At 51.3% G+C, this 19,697-nt stretch overlaps 1 protein-coding gene across 9 annotated transcripts in view; it reads left to right on the top strand.

Annotated features, from left to right (window-relative positions):
- The window catches only part of UBN1 (ubinuclein 1), a 33,457-nt gene that overhangs the window by 10,377 nt on the left and 3,383 nt on the right, over nt 1–19,697 (top strand). For 4 of the 9 annotated variants that reach the window (XR_015699341.1, XR_015699342.1, XM_087734806.1 and 1 more), the window contains 14 exons: nt 374–469; nt 753–887; nt 1,252–1,355; nt 2,084–2,522; nt 6,600–6,670; nt 7,972–8,101; nt 8,328–8,446; nt 8,942–9,070; nt 9,982–10,125; nt 13,115–13,165; nt 14,344–14,386; nt 14,712–15,938; nt 16,898–17,150; nt 17,471–17,560. Coding sequence is in view for 7 of the 9 variants with exons in the window: in XM_087734806.1 (XP_087590932.1) it covers nt 374–469; nt 753–887; nt 1,252–1,355; nt 2,084–2,522; nt 6,600–6,670; nt 7,972–8,101; nt 8,328–8,446; nt 8,942–9,070; nt 9,982–10,125; nt 13,115–13,165; nt 14,344–14,386; nt 14,712–15,938; nt 16,898–17,150; nt 17,471–17,560 (3,031 nt within the window). In the remaining 2 variants the exon portion in view is untranslated. The remainder of the gene's footprint in view (nt 1–373; nt 470–752; nt 888–1,251; nt 1,356–2,083; nt 2,523–6,599; nt 6,671–7,971; nt 8,102–8,327; nt 8,447–8,941; nt 9,071–9,981; nt 10,126–13,114; nt 13,166–14,343; nt 14,387–14,711; nt 15,939–16,897; nt 17,151–17,470; nt 17,561–19,697) is intronic. The other 5 variants (XM_087734810.1, XM_087734809.1, XM_087734808.1 and 2 more) reach the window with 5 other exon arrangements.

Raw genomic sequence — 19,697 nt, 5'->3', positions numbered from 1 at the left:
CGTGTAGTAGCGCGTTTGTACTGACTGCATAGCAGTTATGGAAGAACAATCTGGCAGAAATGTTCAAGGGTGCCGACCCAATTCAACATAAAGTCTGCTGGCACAAAGACAGCCTGTCTGGCAGGTCAGCCTTCTGTTTCGTTTGGCTGCACCGTTTTTGATTCCGTCTGACAAGGCCTAAAACTGGATTTGCCATATCCTGAGATTACAGTGTGATGGGAGGTAATGCTGGTTTGGTTCTGCTGTTGCTAGGAGCAAAAAAAGATCTCGTTCTCCCTTCTGAGCTGGAGCCAATGTCAGTGCCCTGTATCGGGCCGTCCCCGTGGTAGTTGGAAACGGAAGACGAAGACGCTGTCAATCTTTTGTTGTTTAGGGTGGCAAGAGGCGGAGAAAGGACCGTATTCAGGACTTGATTGATATGGGGTATGGCTACGACGAATCCGACTCCTTCATCGACAACTCTGAAGCCGTGAGTAGTGGGGCGGGAGTGAGGGTGGTCGGGGGCGGCTGCCGGGGGGCTGAGGTGGCCCCTGGGAGAAGGCGGCCGGGGCGCGAGGCAGGAGCGCGCCAGGGCTGGGGAAGGAGAGCGCCCGGGGCGAGCGCGTGGCAGGAGGTGGCTGGTCAGCAGGCGTGTCCGCAGCCCCGGCTCTTCCTGGGGGAGCACAAGTCCCGCTCCGTTCTCCAGGCAGCTCAGCTACAGAATGAAGTGACAAAGCTTACGGTACCAAGAGATTGTTCTCTCTTATTTCCAGTACGATGAGCTTGTTCCGGCTTCTCTTACTACGAAGTATGGGGGGTTTTACATCAACTCAGGAACACTGCAGTTTCGGCAAGCGTCTGAATCTGAAGATGACTATGTTAAGGAGAAGAAGAAGAAGTGTCCCAAGGTCAGCAAGCCAGCTTTCTCGATTATTTCCTCTGTTAGAGGTGTGCTCTTCTTCGGTGGCAATGTCTGTTGGAGACAGCCCCGTTTTCATAATACCAAAGTGAGGCGGGTGAAAGGGGAAAGAGCAGGAGCGCTCGGCATCCCTTCCCCTTTATCGGTAGAATCGTCTCCGGTGTAAAAGCTGTGAAACGTTGAGGACGGTGTGTGCCAGAACCATGGTGGTACCTGTGTGGGGCTGGGGTTCATGCGTCCGGTGGGGAAGGAGCTGTTTGCAGATTCGTGGGAGAGGGCCCAAAGTGGCTCTGGGGGTGCAGGTAGCATTGCAGGAGTCGCTTTGGTTGTGACTTGGTTTTAATCCTCTCCAGAAGAGGAAGTTGAAAGATGGAGGTGAAAAAATGAAGAAGAAGAAGAAAGATGATTCTTACGACAAGGAAAAGAAATCCAAAAAGTCCAAGTTTCCAAAAGCTGGGTAAGGAGGGGGAGGGAACGCTTGCGGCTGGACACCTTGCTTCAGGGTTACAGGTGGCATTTGTTAGGCTGCAGGAGAGCCTGTAGCAGCGGGGGGCGGCTTGCGCGCGTGCTGCAGAAACACCAGCAGGTAAAGCCCCGTTGCTTCCAGAGTGGGAGAAAAAAGGCAGCTGACGATGAGGGAGGGAGCACAGCCCCGCAGCAGGGCTGTCCGAGCAAAGGGGGCACAGCTGGCTGCGGCGCTGGTGTTTCTCGGAGCTCTGTTGAGGGAGGCACTAAGGGTGGGAACAGGTGCTGGGGAGCCTGAAGAGAAGGAAAAGGAATTTGCTGTCTTGGTGTTAATAGGCAAAAAGCGTCAAGGTGCTGTCACTCTCAGTCTTTCCTGCTTCAGTTCCTCTGCACGAGTTGTTTGTGCATGTCCAGATCTTCCTTGCTGGAGTAATGCACAGGGCTAAATAAGAGCATAACACGATGGAGACGGTTTAAGCTCCATCACCTCTCCACAGCAAGGAAGGACAGCCTTCTCTTCTCCAAGCTGAACAAGCAGCAGGAGCTTAAGACCTTAAGAGGCAATAGAATATTTTTCCTGGTGTAATTGGTTATGGGGCTAAGACTTCCCAGGAGATTGGTGCGCGTGGCTGAAGTGAACTGGGATGAAGGTAGCCTCGTCTCTTCCCTCAGTCTTGCATTCACTTCAGTTCCCTTTCCTCCTCCCTACTTTGTTTACAGCTTCACAGCGTTAAATGCAAGTAAGGAGAAGAAGAAGAAGAAGTACTCGGGCGCTCTTAGTGTCAAGGAGATGCTGAAGAAGTTCCAGAAGGAGAAGGATGCTCAGAAGAAAAAAGACGAAGAGCAGAAAGCGGCGACTCCTTCACCGGCAGAACCGCCGGCCCCGAGGGAGGCGGAGGCGATGCCTGACCCTTTGCTCTCGCTCTTCGGCCACGCCAGCGATAACGACCTGCTTCAGGCAGCGACGGCTATGGACTCGTTAAGTGACCTCGACCTGGAGCGGCTCCTCAGTGAATCCCCAGCCGGCAGTCCCTTTCCTGACATGGAGGATGGGAGCGATCCTATTGGGATGGGCTTGGAACAGGATTTCAAGCAACCGCCATCCCTCCCGGAAGGCCTGCCAGCCCCCTTGGAAAAACGCATCAAAGAACTGGCTCAGGTATGGCGGTTCGTTGCGGGGCAGTAGGATTGTGTGGTTACTGGAGAGGGGACAGCTCTGCTGGGTTTGGGTAGCTTCACCCAGAGACAGAGCACGCTCCAGCAGGGAGTTTCGCAGTGCCGCGTCGGATCATGCCTTTGTGCCACCCAGTTTTCTCTATGGCCAAGTCACTTTCTTGAACGCCCGGATGTCAGGTAGGGTCAAAGTCCTTGGCCTTGTTATCTACTGAATGCAACAGTATGCCACCTGTCAGTATGGTTTCCTTGCCTCTCTTGGCAAAGTATCGACCTGATGCAAGAGGTAATTTCCAAAGTCAATTTAACATGAATGAACTTAAAACGGGAAGTAACGAGGCCGGGGGACAAATTCCACTGTAGTAGTTTTAATGCGCTGTGATGGTCAGGACAGCGCCTGTGAAGTGGCGTGCAGTGCTCTGTATGTACAATAAGTGGGTGCAGCTGGAAAGCATTACCTGTTCTGCAGCGTGAGAAGGCATGAAAAGCCCTGTAGAATCATAGAATCATGGGATCGTTAAGGTTGGAAAAGACCCTTAAGATCATCGAGTCCAACCATTAAACCAGCACTGCCAAGGCCACCACTAAACCATGTCCCTCAGCACCACATCTCCCCGGCTTTTAAATCCCCCCAGGGATGGGGACTCAGCCCCTGCCCTGGGCAGCCTGGGCCAGGGCCTGGCAGCCCTTTGGGGGAAGAAGTTTTTCCTAATACTCAACCCAAACCTGCCCTGGCGCAGCTTGAGGCCGTTCCCTCTCATCCTCACCCCTGTAGATGGGGCCTGAGGATTTGCTAGAACCCTTCCCTGTGTGATACGCAGGCAGATGCCTTCACTGAAGCCTGGGTACAAGTTGGCATCTCCCGCATCGGAGCCGCGTCCGTGGCAATTTGGGTTTTCCCCATCTCTGACATCTCGGTGTTGGGGGACTGGTTAGGGAGTGGACTATATTAGAAGGGTGATCCCAGGTCTTTTCACCGGTAGCTCCTCCTGCAGCTGGGCTCCTGGGGGACTCGCCCATCTGCTCCAAAATGTGACCCGCTTTGGGAACTGCTGCGCTGTTCCGGAGAAGCAGGAAAGCGCTGGGCGCTGGTCAGGGATCCCTCTCCTGGCATGTCGAAGAAGTGCGCTTTCAGACTTGCTGTGAGCCTTCTCTGGTGCGAGGGCTGTCACGAATGCCGAGATGTTTTGTTCCTGCTGCCAGTGCTGTTTTAAACGTTGATTTTAAGTTGCAAACAGTGCTCTTAGACCTCTAGGGTGGTGCGTGTCCTGCCTTCCGGGGCACATCAATTTAGAGCCCCTGTTACTTAAGCATCTCCTCCTTAATAACTCCTGTTACTGAAGATAAGCGGCTGTTAAAGATAACTGTGTTCTGCTGAGAAGTTTTAAGTGCGTATAGTGGTGGTGAGCAGATGGAAGAGAAGGAGGAACTGAAGAAAGTGTTGCCACAGCTGATAAAAAGAATGGGCTCTTTGTGGATGTTTCTATTTGCTATTCAGGCTGTTAACAGAAAACACTGAAACAGCTGTTTCTGAGCTATACCTGAGTTAAAGGAGAATATTACGGAGGCTCCCATGGTATCAAGTTAATTGTTATGTCGCTGCATGATAGTGTAATAGCAGACTACCCGCAGATCCTCCTGGTTAGATTTTTCTTGCTGCTATCTCTCTTGTTGCTGTCGTGTATGTTAAGAAAAGGAACCAAGGAGGAGAAATGCAAGATGTAACCAATTGGAGCCTCTGGGTCAGGTACGCTGGTGCAGGCGGGGATGAAGAGGTGCCATGCCTCTGTCTGAGAGCCAGGGCTCTTCCATCCCAGCAGGTGGGAGCAGCTCCTGGGTTAAACGGAGCCTCCAGGCATTTCCTCTTGTACTTGAACTGATTTGACTTGAACTCTCCTTCCTAAAAGAATTTTCCTGTTGAGGATTCTCTTTAGCATTGAGCCTTCTCCTTTGATACCACCAGCTGTCTATAACCTGCTGCTGACAGAGAGGAATGTATACCTTCTGGGCATAAATTAATCGCTTACCAGCCTCAGCCTTGAAGTGTTAAATCAGGGGATTTCAAAATTGTGCCCTTCTCTCCTGGTCTCCTTTCCCATGCCAGGAATCGCTGACTTGATGTGGTGCCTTGTAGCGAATCCCAGCTCTGTTTACATCCCCGCTCACAAGAGACTGAAAGCTCTTGGCAATTTTCTACTATTTCTTTCATCTCTTGGAATTATTTTCCCACTGGACGTATTTTTCATGGGTGTGATTTTTTTGGACGGTGCTGTGTGTGCTGCAGTCATAGCTCAGGAAGCTTCCTGAACAGGATGAACAGGATTTTTTTTTTTTTTTTTTTTTAGCTTCCATGGTGTTGATTGGAAACAACATATCCCCTGTGGCTGCTACTCTTTCTGTTGGTTTCTTGGCTTAGTGTCCAGATTGGTGTAGAAAGCCTGATGATGAGTATCCCTGACCCTCGCTAAACGTGACTAGGATGATCGTCCCTGTTCCAGGGACAAGCTCTGTGCTCGTATTGCTCCATCTAACGGCTCTAGCGTGAAGTTAAAACCATGCCCTAGAACTGTCCCTTCTCCCCGTGGGAAGTGGCTTGGATAAGTGCACTCTGCGCTGGGTTAAAAACTGGCTGGACGGCCGAGCCCAGGGAGTGGTGGTGAATGGAGTCAAATCCAGTTGGTGGCCGGTCACCAGTGCTGTTCCCCAGGGCTCAGTGTTGGGGCCGGTCCTGTTCAACATCTTCACTGATGGTCTGGATGAGGGGATCGAGGGCACCCTCAGTCAGTTTGCAGAGGACACCAAGCTGGGTGGGAGTGTCGATCTGCTGGGGGGCAGGGAGGCTCTGCAGAGGGCCCTGGCCAGGCTGGGTCGATGGGCCCAGGCACTGGGTGAGGGTCAGCAAGGCTCAGGGCCGGGTCCTGCACTGGGGGCACAGCAACCCCAGGCACCGCTGCAGGCGTGGGGAGGAGCGGCTGGGAGCTGCCCGGCGGGAAAGGGCCTGGGGGTGGTGGTCGACAGCCGCTGAACATGAGCCAGCAGTGTGCCCAGGTGGCCAAGAGGGCCAACGGCATCCTGGCCTGTATCAGGAATGGTGTGGCCAGCAGGAGCAGGGAGGTGATGGTGCCCCTGCGCTGGGCGCTGGTGAGGCCGCCCCTCGAATGCTGTGCTCAGCGCTGGGCCCCTCACCCCAAGGCGGCCATGGAGGGGCTGGAGCGTGGCCAGAGCAGGGCAGCGAGGCTGGGGCAGGGGCTGGAGCCCAAGGCTGGGGAGGAGCGGCTGGGGGAGCTGGGGGGGCTCAGCCTGGAGAAGAGGAGGCTGAGGGGAGCCCTCATCGCTCTCTGCAACGGCCTGAAAGGAGGCTGGAGCCGGGGGGGTCGGTCTCTTCTCCCCAGGAACAAGCGATGGGACGAGAGGGAACGGCCTCAAGCTGCGCCAGGGCAGGTTTGGGTTGGGTATTGGGAAAAACTTCTTCCCCCAAAGGGCTGCCAGGCCCTGGCCCAGGCTGCCCAGGGCAGGGGCTGAGTCCCCATCCCTGGGAGGATTTAAAAGCCGGGGAGATGTGGTGCTGAGGGACATGGTTTAGTGGTGGGCTTGGCAGTGCTGGGTTAACGGTTGGACTCAATGATCTTAAGGGTCTTTTCCAACCTTAACGATTCTATGATTCTATGATTCTAAGTATGCCAAGGAAGCCAGTGGCCACCAAGCCATCTCCTTTGCCCCATTAAATGGAGGAATCTTCGCTCCAGTGTAGTGACTCCAGTGTGTCTGCGCAGGAGAGTCCAGGATGGGGAGGTCTGTGGGCAGGACGTGGTCTTACCCGGTCAGGTGGCAGGGTTGGACTTGGAGTGAGGATGCGTAAGAGGAGAGGACGCAGTCCCTCTTCTGTCTGGCGATTGTCGCAGCTTTTAGCCCATCTACAGCAGGGAGCTGGTGTAGAGTTTGGTGGAATAAAACCGTGCCTTGTTTTAGAGTATCGGTGAAGTGATTTTAAAAAATGCTTGATTGCTTGTGGCTGTCTGGATCTGTGAACTGATGATGACTTGTGTTATTTGCTAATTTCCAGGCTGCCAGAGCTGCAGAGGGAGAAGGCAAACAGAGATTCTTCACTCAGGATATCAACAACATCATACTGGAGTAAGTGCCACGGGGAGAGAAGAGCAGGGAGGGAGAATATCAGGCAGAGCATTTTTGGTAACTTCAGGAGCCAGTTTAGCAGGAGTTGCGGGGGTGTCCTTATACAGGTCCTCCACGCAGCACATGCCTGGGATAACGTGAAAGTCTCCTAGAAATGGCTTTCAGTTGAAATATGACATATAACTGAAGTAGGAGAAGATTGGAAGGGATGTATCCAGGCCTCCTGTTCTCAAGATGATGCTTGATACCTGCGTACGTAAATTTGGTCACTGGGCCTGTGATTGTAGCTTGCTACAAGAACCGTAAATCTCTCCCCGGCGGCGGTGTCAGGCGTGTTCTTTGCTATTTAAGTTAGATGCTATATGGAATGTTTTATAATTGGGATAAGGCTGCTGCGTTCAACTGGTTTGCTTTGCAGACTGGAGGAACTCCATTACTGCTCTGTGTTTTTGAGTCCCCCAATTACAGAATGCCAGTGTTGCTTCAGACAGCTGTTGATAATGGCTTCATTCTTCTTCAAGTGCCTGGAGAAGGCTGATGAGTGCGCACAGCTTTGTGATCATCGCAGCGTAATACTTACGCAGAGGTTTTAATTTCATTAAGGTTTATCAAGGCACTTGAAGGGAATTGCCGAAGGGAAGCTTGGGAGTCTGTTTCCCTCTCCTTTCAAGTGGTGATTACCACCTTTCAGCATTCCAGTGCTGACTGCACACACAGTCCTAATCTGTTTTCAAACTGATAACTTAAACCGCATTCCGAAGTGGTTTGTATGACTTTGCCGTAGAATCAGTTAGGGGTTTTTACACTTCTTGTTGACACTGAGCGGTGGCTTGGAAAGCTAGTCTCTTAAGTTATACCTAACTGTGTAGATGGGTATGGCGCACACTGACCTCTCGAATCTGCTCACTGGGAAGGAAGTTTGAGCCCAAGGGATAAAGTTTGATTCTATAATATCCTGTGTTAGACTGCCATAGTATCTGACGTAAGCAGCGTGTATATCTCGTTTCATTGCCTGACGCTCCTGCACTTCAGCTGCCAGGAAGAAATGCAGAATAAATGAGAGTGCTGACATCCTTTTCTTCCTTTTCCAGATACTCTGAGACTCGATTAAAAGGCCTAGCTTGGGATAAAGGGCTCGTGTCTGTTGATTCTAAAATCTAAAGAACCGTCACGTAGTTTGGCTTGTCCTTTGTCCCTCTCTGCCTGCTCCAGCTCCCCAGGTTGCATCAGAGTTGCGTTTCTGTTGCTTAGAGAGCCCCTGCCAGATCCCTGGTCAACGTTGTGTTTGTCTTCTTCTTCAGCATCGAGCTGCAGACCCGGGAGCTGAACAGCCAGATCCGGTCAGGGGTGTACGCCCACCTGGCTGCCTTCTTCCCGTGCAGTAAGGACACTCTGGTCAAGCGTGCCCGTAAGCTTTATCTCTACGAGCAGGTGAGTGAATCGGGCAGCACAGTCCTGTCTCGCGCGTGTGTTACCCCGGACCTGCAGCGCACGGTTGTCATCACTCTAACGCGGTGGTGTTCTCCACGGAGCACGGTTCAGGCGCCGCAGACGGTGGTGCGGGTTCGGGACTGGCGAGGTGTCGGCCTGCCGGATTTGGGTGCCTGGGCTGGCAGAGGCCATGCGGAACTTCAGTCTGTTCTGTGCCGTGCTCTAGGGCGGGCGACTGAAGGAACCTCTGCAGAAGCTGAAGGAAGCCATTGGCAGGGCCATGCCGGAGCAGATGGCCAAGTACCAGGAGGAATGCCAAGCCCACACTCAGGCCAAGTTTGCCAAGTAAGCTCCTTGTTTGCTTGCTGTGCATCTGTAGCTCTTCTCAGCAGCCTCCCTGTGACCTGCAGGCTGCCCTCATGAAGTTTACCACCTATTTTTGTTCTGTAGTCAAAAATTGCTGAGGGGCATTAATTGGCCTCATTCATCTGTGTGCGCTCTTTGTGCTATCTATGGCGATGCCAACTACAGCAGCATGGCTGGGACCAGAACTTGGCTGAAGTCTTCCACTTCTGTGCGGGCGTGTCTTTAGGAATGTGGCAGTCTGAGAACAGTCAGGCCGGATTGGTCCGGTGGTCTCTTATTATGCAATATTGGGAGATTTCTTAACCATGAGCACTTAGCTCAGTTTTCACCCAAAGCAAGAGATCTAGGCCCTCTTCCCATGCCTGTGTTATCATTGGCTATTGAGAGCTCTGAACAGTCTTGTTCAGAGATACTTAATCCTGTCCTTGGATCTCCGGGACAATGACTTCCACGTTATCTCTGTCTCCATTTTAGGATGCTGGAAGAGGAAAAGGATAAAGAGCAGCGAGATCGAGTTTGTTCTGATGATGATGAGGATGAAGAAAAGGGAGGGAAGCGCGTCATGGGACCGCGAAAGAAATTTCAATGGAATGATGAAATCAGGTTTGCATAATTTAAATATTAAGTGAACCTGTGACTTGTCTTATTCTATGCAGTTGGAAGTGAAGCATTTCAGTATTTGCATCTTGTTTTCAGAGCAGCGCTGATCACCTGTAGTAACAGTCAGCTTGCAGGTTGGTGGCAGACTGTGCTATTTGTGGAAGCCACTGCTGCATTTATTAAATCTCACCCTTATATACATTGCAAAACTAAGCTGATTTCGGGCACAGGCCAACTCTGAGAGAAGTGCTAAGAAGCCTCTGTGCAGAGGCCAAAAGAGCGGGACAGATCTTTGAGAAGAGAAGGAGCTCAGCTGAACTGCTGAAATCCTGCAGGCTAGACTCTTCACAGGACCAGAGTTGTGGCTGTGAACGCAGTTAAAGCTAACGGGGGTTGCTGGCCCTGGCACCCAGGGCTCTGACGAAGAACAGAGTGCTGGGTGAAGGGCAGGTGACAAAGGGTGAAACGAGAATGAGTCCTGCTGTCGTCTTCGTCTTACTCTGTAACAAATCGGGGTGCTGCTCTGCAGAGGGCCGATTCACTGAGAACAAAGCCAGCTTTGCTTCCTGCCTTCTCATTGCCTCTCAGCACGAAGGTCTGCAGAGAGGTTCCGTTCTGCGGTTGTTAACGACGCCTGTAATTCGGGCGCTGGTTTGCTACCTCTGGGGTTTTGGGCTATTAAAATGGGAAGGGGTAACCCCTGGCGCATCGATGTGCGTGCACACAGGGAGCGAGGAACGTGCCTTTCCCTTCCTCTTTCTTGCGGAGGCGGCGCAGGGTCGGTTTTATCGGCAGGGTGTTATGCAGAGCCAGGCGTGTCTTAGCGTATTTATCCAGCCCCGGATAAACAGAACGACCTCCAACGGGGGCAAGTTAATCTGCGTAACTGTATTTGAAATCTTCCTGTTCTTCAGGGAGCTGCTTTGCCACTTGGTGAAGATTAAGTTGGATGGTTATGACCTTGACAAGAATAAGGCTCAGTCTCTAGAGGATTATGTGAAGACCTTCCTAGATGGAGAGGTGAAGCCCCTTTGGCCAAAAGGCTGGATGCAGGCCAGGTGAGCAAGAATCGAGTTGTACTCCAGGGCTTCCTTGGCATAAGGGACCTCGGAAGGTCGTTAGTCCTACCCCTGCTCAAAGAACGGCCAGCTTCCAAGTTAGATCAGAGTGCTCAGGGCCTTGTCCTATGGAGTTTTGGAACTCTCCAAGGATGGAGATTGCCACAGCGTCTCTGGGCCCCTGTTCCGGTACTTAATCACTTTTCATGAAATCTTTTCTCCTTATTTCCAATCAGAATTCCCCTTGCTGCACTGAACTGAATATTCCCTCTTTTTGCTTTTTACTGTGCACCTCTGAGGAAGGTCTGGCTCCATCTTCTTCATGGCTCCCTGCCCCCCTGACTCCTTAGATAGTGGAAGGCTGCCATTAGATCCCTCCTTGGTCTTCTCATTTTCCAGGCTAAGCAAACCCAGTCCCCTCTGCCTCTCCTTGTCCCTGTTCCTCAGCCATCTTAGTGGCTCTGGACTGTCTCCAGTTTGTCGACATCTCTCTTGTATTGTGGGGACCCTGAAGCTGGATGCTGTATCCAGATGTGACCTCACAAGCGTTAAACACAGGGGAATAAGCGCTTGAACTGCTGGCTGTGCTCTTGCCAATACCTGCCAGTATATAGTTAGCTCTCAGCAGTGCACCCCTGCAGCAGTGGCTCACATTCAACTTGTCCACCAGGACCCCCGGGTCCTTTTCTGCAAGGCTCCTACATAGCCAGTTGGCCCCCAGCCTGTGTCGCTGCGTGAGGTTATTCCATCCCAGCTGCAGGACTTCGCGTTTGTCTCTGTTGACCTTCACAAGGTTTGTGTTGGCTCCTTCCTCCAGCCTGTCCAGGTCCCTGGGAATGGCAGCCCTGCCCTCCAGCGTATTCTCCCCCTTCCCTCCATTTCCGTATCACCCTCAAACTTATTGAGAGCGCAGTCCGTGCTGTTGTCCAGGTTGTAAATGACAGTGCTGAGTAGTCTTGGCCCCCGTACTGACCTCTGATGGACGCCACCGGCAGTGACAAGTTACGAGGTAGAACCGGGACTGAGGTGAGGCTGACTGGCCTATGGGTTCTTGAATCTGTATGACAAAGGATCACTTTGTCTCACGAAGGATACATTTTTCAGATACTTTGGGAAGTCTTCCCTAGAGTATTCCCAAAAGAAAGCAAAGCAGAAAGTTTTAGGGACTTTGGACTCGCACTAGACACATCAGCAGAGTAAGTAGGAATTTGGTGTGGTTTTCTTTCCCCTATCTGGTGTCTTCACTGCTGTTTCCTGCTCTTTCACGCCCTCCATCATCCATGCCATTGAGCTGGCAATTGCAGAGAGCCATACAAATTGCAGAGAGTCATTCTGCTGGGACTGTCATCAGCTTCTGGCCTGCTTTGTTTTGCTCAATAGTTTTAAGGAAAGGACAACTTACTTACTGCTGGAATCTCTATCTCTTTGCATTTAAAGAGCTGAATTTGCTTTTTGGGTTTCGTGGGGAATAAAGGAAGAAGTAGGTACCAGTTCTTAAGAGCAGTAAGTATGAGGAGCACATTACGGATCCATTTGGAAAAGTCTGGGGCCGTTTATTGCAGTTGCATGTGCACGTGAAGTGCAGTAATGTGCACGGTTGTAGTGTGTTGTTTTAGTGTACGGGAGCTGAATGATGGCATTAAGAGGTGGGTGCAGATTCCTACTTAGTTAAGGAAGACATTACCAGCTTGAGGGGCTTAGCTTGCCAAGTTTTAAAAACTCTCTTCTTTGAATAAAAGGAAATTAAAATCTTTCCCCCCTAGTATGTAGGTGAAACTGTTCTTAGGCATACAGATTTTCGCCTAAGACTCAATGTAGGAGTGCCTTCCAGTGAGGTTAACTACAGACTGACTGAGTAAAAGCAGTTTTCCTGGTTGTTTTCCAGTGGCTCAAGGACAATGGTTTCTCCTGCTGGGACCTGATGGAGTTGGACTTGATGATCCTTATGGGTCCCTTCCAACTTGAGATACGTTATGATTCTGTGACTTTGTGGTTTAAAGACAGGGGTAGACTGACAGCCACACAGAAGGGGAGGGATTGGCAACACTAGGGGAATTGTGAACAGTTTTATGGTCAAGTCAGCTTGATTCACTGTCATCACGATGACAGAAGTTCATCTTTAAGAGGAACTTGAAGATGGACAGAGTAGCACCTTTGTGTATGAGTTCAGAGAGGCCCTGCCATGATTGCGTTTTCTCAGGTAGCGCTACAAGGCCATTAACAGAATATAAGGTTAAAATCAGCTTCCTTTTTAAAAGAAAAAGGATGACAAAAGTCTTTGTTAATAGCAGACGGGGAGCATATTCCATATGTCGGTACTGAAGGTGTATTTATAAGCTTCTCACCCTGACGTCTAAGGCGGTGGCTGAGTGGCAGCTGCCGTAGGTGAAATAGTGTTGGTGTGAGATTCTGGTTTACTTAGTCTCGGTACTAAAGGGTTTTGGATGAAGCTTTATTTATTGGTGGTGGTTAGTCAGTTGTTACAGAAATGGTTGTGCTGATTTAAGAAGTCACATCAGCTGTTTGCTGGGGACGCAAAAGCAAGGGAGACGTGCAGTGTGCGAAGGCTTCCCGTCCATATGGCTGTACTGAGGCAGGGGAAGGAAACCTTTCGCCCTTGAAGGTGGTGAAGAGCTCCTGTATGATCTGCCAGCTCTTGGACGATCTGTGGCAGCAGTAACGCCCAGCTTGAATGATTGTCCTGCCTCTCCAGTCAGCTTTTTAGGCTGGCAGAGCTTTTTCCTTAGTTATTGTCCAACAACTGCCTTAATGGCCCTTCCAGCGCCTACAAGCATAGCTCCCCAGAGAGGGAATTGTGTGGGGGAGTTCAGGAGGACTTTCCTGGAAAAGGGATGAATATTTGTTTGCTCTCTGTGGTTTTAATTTCACTAAGTCCCCTGCTGTACTGTGCAGCTCTGTCTCCAGTGATCCCAGCTGCTCTACTGGGTCTTGCTGGATATCACTTCTCATTGCTCTCTTCCCTTCTTAGGACACTGTTTAAGGAGAGCAGGCGTGTACACGGACACCTCACATCAGTCCTGTGAGTATCGCGCAGCATTCCTTTGGAGCGATAACTGGTGAACTCCGTTCCCCGGGGCCTGGGTGGATCACGCAGGAGTACCTGAGCTTGCTTGGCTCCCGTCAGATAGTTTGGCGCTGCTTCATTTGGGGAGGTCTAGGGAGAGTAGTTGTTTGTGTGCGACATCTCCCAGCGACAGCCTTCCGGAGGTGCTTTAGCCTTACAGTAAGCTCAAAGATAAGAACTCTGAAGGCAGGTTGCCTCCTGGCCTTGTTCAACAGATTGGAGTCAGGCCTCTGTGCTAGTCCCTGGGAGGCAGATCAAGGTAAAACGGAGCGTGATGCCAGCACTGCGATTATTGCTACCTGTTCAGTCGGTCCTTACTGGATTCTGGATTCCCTCTTTCTTGTTGCCTGGTTAAAGGAGGGGTACAACAAGCTCAGGCTGGTGAAGGTGGGTGCAACAGGCTTGTGGGTGGCAAACCACGAGAGCCATCGGAATCCAGCTGGGCAGGTGTTTTAATGCCAAAAGGTCTCGTGGATCTTGCTGGCAGTCTATAATAGATGATGATACGGACTTAGGCTGATGTCTGTTTGACAGACGGTCCTGTTCTTGGCACTGGATGAGCGAGGGGAAGTGTGAGAAAGAGTATGAAATAGAGCGTAGAGTCATCCTTCCCTCAGCCATACCATTCCAGCAGTTCAGGGATGTCTTGTACCAGAGATTGCATCTGACCAGACCAAATGATTTATTTTCCGTGAATTTGGCAGATGCTTTTGCATCCTTGACTTCTTCTGGGAACCCAAAAGAAGCGTGTAACTCTTCTCCAGATCAGTCTCTCTGCCAGTTTCTCTCTGGGTGTTGCTATAGTTAGGCCAGCAGTGGGTTCCTGTAGTATCTCCTAGCCCTGCGCCCGGTGCAGGAGGTGTCTGTTGAGTGCTTTCACTGCTCTGCTACCATTTCAGACTCTGCTCCGCTCCCTAATTCATTCCCCTGTGTGGGAGTTGGGGCTTCCTAGAGCAGCAACCGAATGTCATACGGTTTTGAATCCTAGCAACCTGAGATGCTGCCTCTGTTCCCTCGGTTCTTTGCAAAAGACTCAGTGGATCATCATTAACAGGGCCCAAGTGTGCTCCCTAATTGGATGCTTCCCTGCGGGCATGCAGTGAGCCATGTTTCTTTTGTCTCCCTCAAAACAGGGCGAAGAAGAAAGTTATAGCTCCTACTAAGGTGAAAGTGAAGGTGAGTTCCTTGTTTTCTGGTTCGCACGGTTGACGTACACCAAGAGTCAAGTGTCTGCCATCTGAAATCCTATACTTGAGCCTTGTATCTACGCATGAGGTACCAGGAAGTTGTACTGTGAAATAGCTCTAGTCAGTATTGGGCTTGAAAAAACAACTGGAACAGCAGCTAAAATTGATGGCAGCAGCAGTCGGGAGGGAGGTGGGGGGCGGCAGGCACAGAATGTGCCTGTTCTGCCTTTTATCCCCAAATCGGGAACCTTCCCTCTTCAGCAGTAAATCCTGCTTCTGTTCTGACTCTGCCTTCTCTTGTGACTTTGTTCCAGGAATCTTCCTGCAAGCCAGATAAAAAGGTGTCGGTTTCTGTTCCCTCGATGCACTCAAGCAGCACCTTAGCTCTGTCCTCAGAGCCCCAGGGAGGAGCTCTGGGCATCAGTGCCCAAACCAGGGAACTCCTGTCCCTTGGGACAGCCCAAGCAGCCAGCAGCACCGGCACTCCTGCTGCCTTCATGGATGACTCCTTGGATGAGGACTTAATTCATAATCCCACTTCCTCGCTTGAAGCAGTCTCTAAGGAACTGGCTGTGCTGAACAGCAGAGCGGGAGGGAGCCCTGACTTTACTCTTCCTGGAGCTCCAAAAGCTCCACCAGAGAAGATCCCAACTCTTGCAACCTCAGAGGAGAAGAGGACATTTCCAAAGTCCAACCCTTCCCCTACATCATCCTCTGGTTCCCTCCAGTCTCCTCTAAACTTCCTGGCTGAGCAGGCCCTGGCATTGGGCCAGTCTTCTCAAGACAAAAAGGCAGAGAACTCTAATTACAAAGAGCTCTCCTGCCAAGCCTCCCCCAGCAAAATCCTTCCCGATGCACATCAGGCTAAACAGAAACACCACAGCCTGGCCCGGCCAAGCCACGGGCCTCAGACCTCCACCCCGGTGCCGGGTTCTCAGGTGAAGGTCTTTCACTCAGGCAGCCAGCTACAGAAAACTTTCACCTCCCCGGCTCCGTTTGTCAAACTGCAGAATCCCAAGTCCTCCTCCCCACTGCCCCAACGCTCCCTCCTCCAGCAGGTCAAGTCATCAACCAAAGCTCAGAGCTTCCATTCCTCTGCATCACCAGGCAGCACCCAAAACTCTGGCAGCTCCCACAAGAGCCCAGGCTCATCCTCATCATCTCTCAGCTACACAGGAAAGCACTCGAGCAGCTCTAGCTCTTCAGGACAATCTTACAAATCGCCCTTCGTTTCTGGTTCCCTCTCCAAGCACGGGGCTTCTTCCAGCAGCTCCTCATCTGGAGCTTCTGCAAACCAGGGCTGCTCCTCTGGGAGCTTGCTGCCCAGCGTGCAGACCCCTTCCTCGGGCCAGGCCTCCAGCCGCCCGTCCTCAAGCTCCTCGGTGAAGAAGACGCCCGTTTCGCAGAAGCTGACTCTGGTGGCACCTCCCGGAGGTTCAAACGGAGATTCTAGCGGGGGCACTCAAGGAGTGGCCAAACTGCTGACCTCCTCCCTAAAGCCAGCTGTTGTTAGCAGCACCGCATCTTCTACCTCTGTGCCGGTAAGCAGGGGGGTGCTGGCCGAGCCTAAAGCCAGGGGGACGCATGGCGCTGTGGCAGGCCATCTCCTGACCTGTTCAGCCCTGCCGTGAAGTGATGACTTCAAAAGAATTTCCTGAAATTCGTGAATGACTGTCTGGGTCTTGGCTGCTTAGGCGAGGAAGTCCTGGCCTTTGCCATGGGCTCGCACTCCAGAATTCAAGCTTTCATTTTCGGCTTAAAGTAACAACTAAGCAAAATACGGTTCAGTGTCTCATGAAGGACTCCTGGGTTACCTATACAGACTTGTATTATTCAGCCATTGTATTTAATGGTGTAAGGACCTCAATTTTAATCTCTAGCAAAAAAGTAATTGTTCCTAACGCTGCTGTATTAATTTGTTGTTGGCTGCTCATTCTTGCCTTCTTTTGTGGCATGTGAAAAGAGCTGGGCAATTAAATGAGTGTGTTTAAATGGGCCTGAAAACCAGGTACTGCTCAGCCAGTGTACCTTGTCTGTTACCGAGACAGAGAGCTGAAAAGCATTCCCCGGTGGGATCTCTCTCCATGGGAGAGATCTCGGATAACGTTCTTTGGTGCAGGGGCACACCAAACCTTGGTGCCTTGTGTCGTCAGCAGTGATACGCTGCTGGAAGGGAGTAGGAAGCATCCTCCCTGGAACTCACAGGCAGTCTGTCAGCTTTTCCTCTGCCTAATGGAGGCACAGTTCAAGAGGAAGGGAACGACAGAGTGAAGTCCAGTCTGGTCACATTTAGAAGAGCATAGCATCCAGCAGCTGGATTGCCAGTGTCCTGGGCACCTCCAGGTGGCCTCAGGAGCTGGCAGTGCTTGGGCCCTGGCTGGGAGGGCACTCCTTGCAAGGAGGAATGCTTGAGCACTCCATGTTTTGCAGTTCTTTAAGTAGGAATGATGCTATGCCTTGGGTTTCCTACTCCTGACTGCCCTTTTCTGTTGCTTTCCAGAAAGGAACTAGTGGAGCTGTGCTGCTAACGAGTTCTTCCTCCTTAAGTGTACTGGCTCCATCCTACAAGTCCAGCAACCCAAAGCTGCCAGCTGCCCTGAGCTCCACCCCATTAGGTATTATCTCTCCTATTCATTCCTTCCCTCTTCATGTCATCTCCTTCAGTTCAGACTCCTCCCCAAAAGCAGGAGTATCAAAGGATGCAATAGTTACGGGACCCGCTCCAGGAACTTTCCACCACGGCCTTGGCCACAGTGAGTATCCTCCTGGTTACGCACGTGTGTGTTACTTGTGCCTGCGCTATCAAATAACAAGAACGCCAATGCTCTGCTGCGTTAACCCATTGCAGACCAACCCATCTCTCTTGCTGTTGCTTCATGCTGTAGTTCATGCACTTATATCTCCAGCAGTTGCATTTGGAGAACCTTGGGCACATTCCCGTAGCTAGCCCAGAAGTCCCCATAGCTGGAAGCTGAGCTATAGGCTAACTGCTGCAGCTCTTCTGCTCGTTTCTGTCTTCGATGTGTATTTGTTCTTTTTTTTCCCCTCTCCTTTCTTTTGTTTTTCTCTCTAGGTCTTCTAGCTGGCTTGCACTCCAGCCCCCACCATGCAGCGCCACTCCCACATTCTGCCCTGTCCACTCATTTACCGCAAAGTTTGCCAGGTAACTTGTCAGACGGTCGTGTTTGTCTTCTGCATCGTGAGTCGTCCTGTAGCTCGGCAGATAATTCCTCTAGGGGCGAAAGCAAAGTGGTTGTCCACGTTGTCTGACCGGTGCGGTCGTCGCAAAAACCCGCGGCCTCCCCGCGGTACAAAGCGAGGCGTCGCCCTCTGCATCCTTTACTGTTTAGTTAACCAGGACAAACTTGTGCGTTTTGGGAACGGTGAGCCCTCGGTGCTTCTAGCAAGTGTTGGTTCCTGGAGGTACTCAGCTTTGCTGCTTGTGTCGTGCTGAAGAATTATCCCGCCAGGATGAAAGCTGTGCGTGTTTATGCACAGTCTGCCAGGACTGCCCAGGAATGAATATTCTGGCTCTGTGGAGTTTTGTTTCTGGTGACCTATATAAAATGTGTCCAACCAGAATGTCTTGCGTCTGTGCGCTGAGCTAATTGCCTGCATCTCCTTCGCGACAAGTTTGTAGTGTAAATGGAGACTGCTTTACCTGGTGTTGACAACGTGCTGATTTTGCAGTTAAGCCTGTTCCTGGCCCAGTTTGACGCCAGCAGAAGCAATGCATAAAAGAGGAGATTTCCGAAGAACACCGCCCCTGCTCGTCAGGGGGCTGTGGGCGCGTGTGAATGTGTAGCACTGTGGAGGAAGGAGAGAAGTGAGGGGGATCCGTGCAGCGTTCAGAAAATTGAAATGCAGGGCCAGCAGATTGGGCTTAGCTGCTGCCGGGAGTTGCTTATTCCATTGGTAATTGCTATTTCTGCTTTCTTGATCGAGTGTTCTTTAGCTCTTCAGCGCGATTCAGTGTCACTGTCTTAGTACTCGCTCCTGTTGCCATTGTCTTACTCGGCAACAGGAGCCTGGTTGAGGAGTGGATGTGCTAGCCCAATGTTGTGGCCCCGAGGCCATTAGGTGTGCGGATAACCTGCTGGAGTTCATGCGGGCTCCCGTGGCAGTCATGGGGTAAACTGCCCTTGACCGCCGAGTGCAGCGCTTGGTTGATGAAGAGAGTGCTGTGCACTGGTGAGAATTCAGAGCATGTGTCGTCTTTGCTTCTTTTGCCGAAGTTTGTCCGAGGCAGGTGGTTGTGCCGCTCTGATGCGGTGGAGCAGAAGCAGCAGGTACTGGCAGCAGTCACCGGTGCGACGGACCCTTCCTTCCCCTTTGTAAATTCACGGGTACTGGAGAGTGAGATAAATGATTTCCATTTGAACGTGGGGTGTGAAATGTAGTCCATGTCACCGGGAAGGAGTTCTCTGTCCCGTTATTTGGGGGAATTTAGAGTGGTTACTTCACTGTTGCTTATAGGGCTTATAAGAAAAGAATGTTTTGACGGACTGCTGCTCTTAAGCAGGCCGTTGTGCTAGACGCTGCGAGGGGACAAAAAGTGACTAGGAATAAAACCTGCCAGCTTCAGCAGGGACCTGCTTTCCACTTGGTATTTTCACATAAAGATAGGGGATTGAGCCTAGTGCTGTCATCTCTGGGAATATTACCAATTGTGGTGGTTTGTAGAGCAGCACCGTAGATAATGAAGTGACTGCCATAATCTTAAAATGTATTAATTTGTTTTGTGGCATAAACTGTGGTTGGCTGTATAAGCAGATGGCCACAGCTGCATTGCTCTGCCCGAAAGCTGCGAGGACTCTGGTGTGTTGGGAGGTTGCTACAAATGCAAGGAAACGTTGATGTCTTCAACAAAAGCGCTTCCACCAGCATTCATCCAAAAGCGCCTGAGCAAGGAGCATCCAGTGCTTGCTTGTGTGTTGTCGCTGCCGCGTTTGCTGGCGGAGCTGCCTGCGTGCTGGCGCTGTGGCGTTGGTTCTGACCGCTCGCTGCAGAAACGCGACGTGATGGGACTGAGCCCTTGCATGGAATGAGCCGTCCTTGTCCTGGAGGAGAAACTGTTGCTACGCTGCTCGGTGCCACTGCTGCTTAACTGCACATCTCAGCACGCCCATTTGTTCATGACAGCCTGATGGTAGTTCTAATTGCTCCTGGAAAACTTCTGCTTCCTTAAACTTCCTTCCTTTTTCTCTCTTCAGTGCATTTTCTCTTTTCCCTCCACGTCTGTTCCTTTCTGTTACTTCACTGGCTAGATTCCTATGATTGCTGTTGCTGTCGGTGGGCAC

The sequence above is a fragment of the Nipponia nippon genome, unplaced genomic scaffold (assembly GCF_047370975.1).
Source record: "Nipponia nippon isolate SJK-2023a ecotype South Korea unplaced genomic scaffold, ASM4737097v1 scaffold_5, whole genome shotgun sequence".
Lineage (NCBI taxonomy): Eukaryota > Metazoa > Chordata > Aves > Pelecaniformes > Threskiornithidae > Nipponia > Nipponia nippon.
Note: the sequence above shows the minus strand (reverse complement) of the source record. Positions and strands in the feature narration are given on the sequence as shown.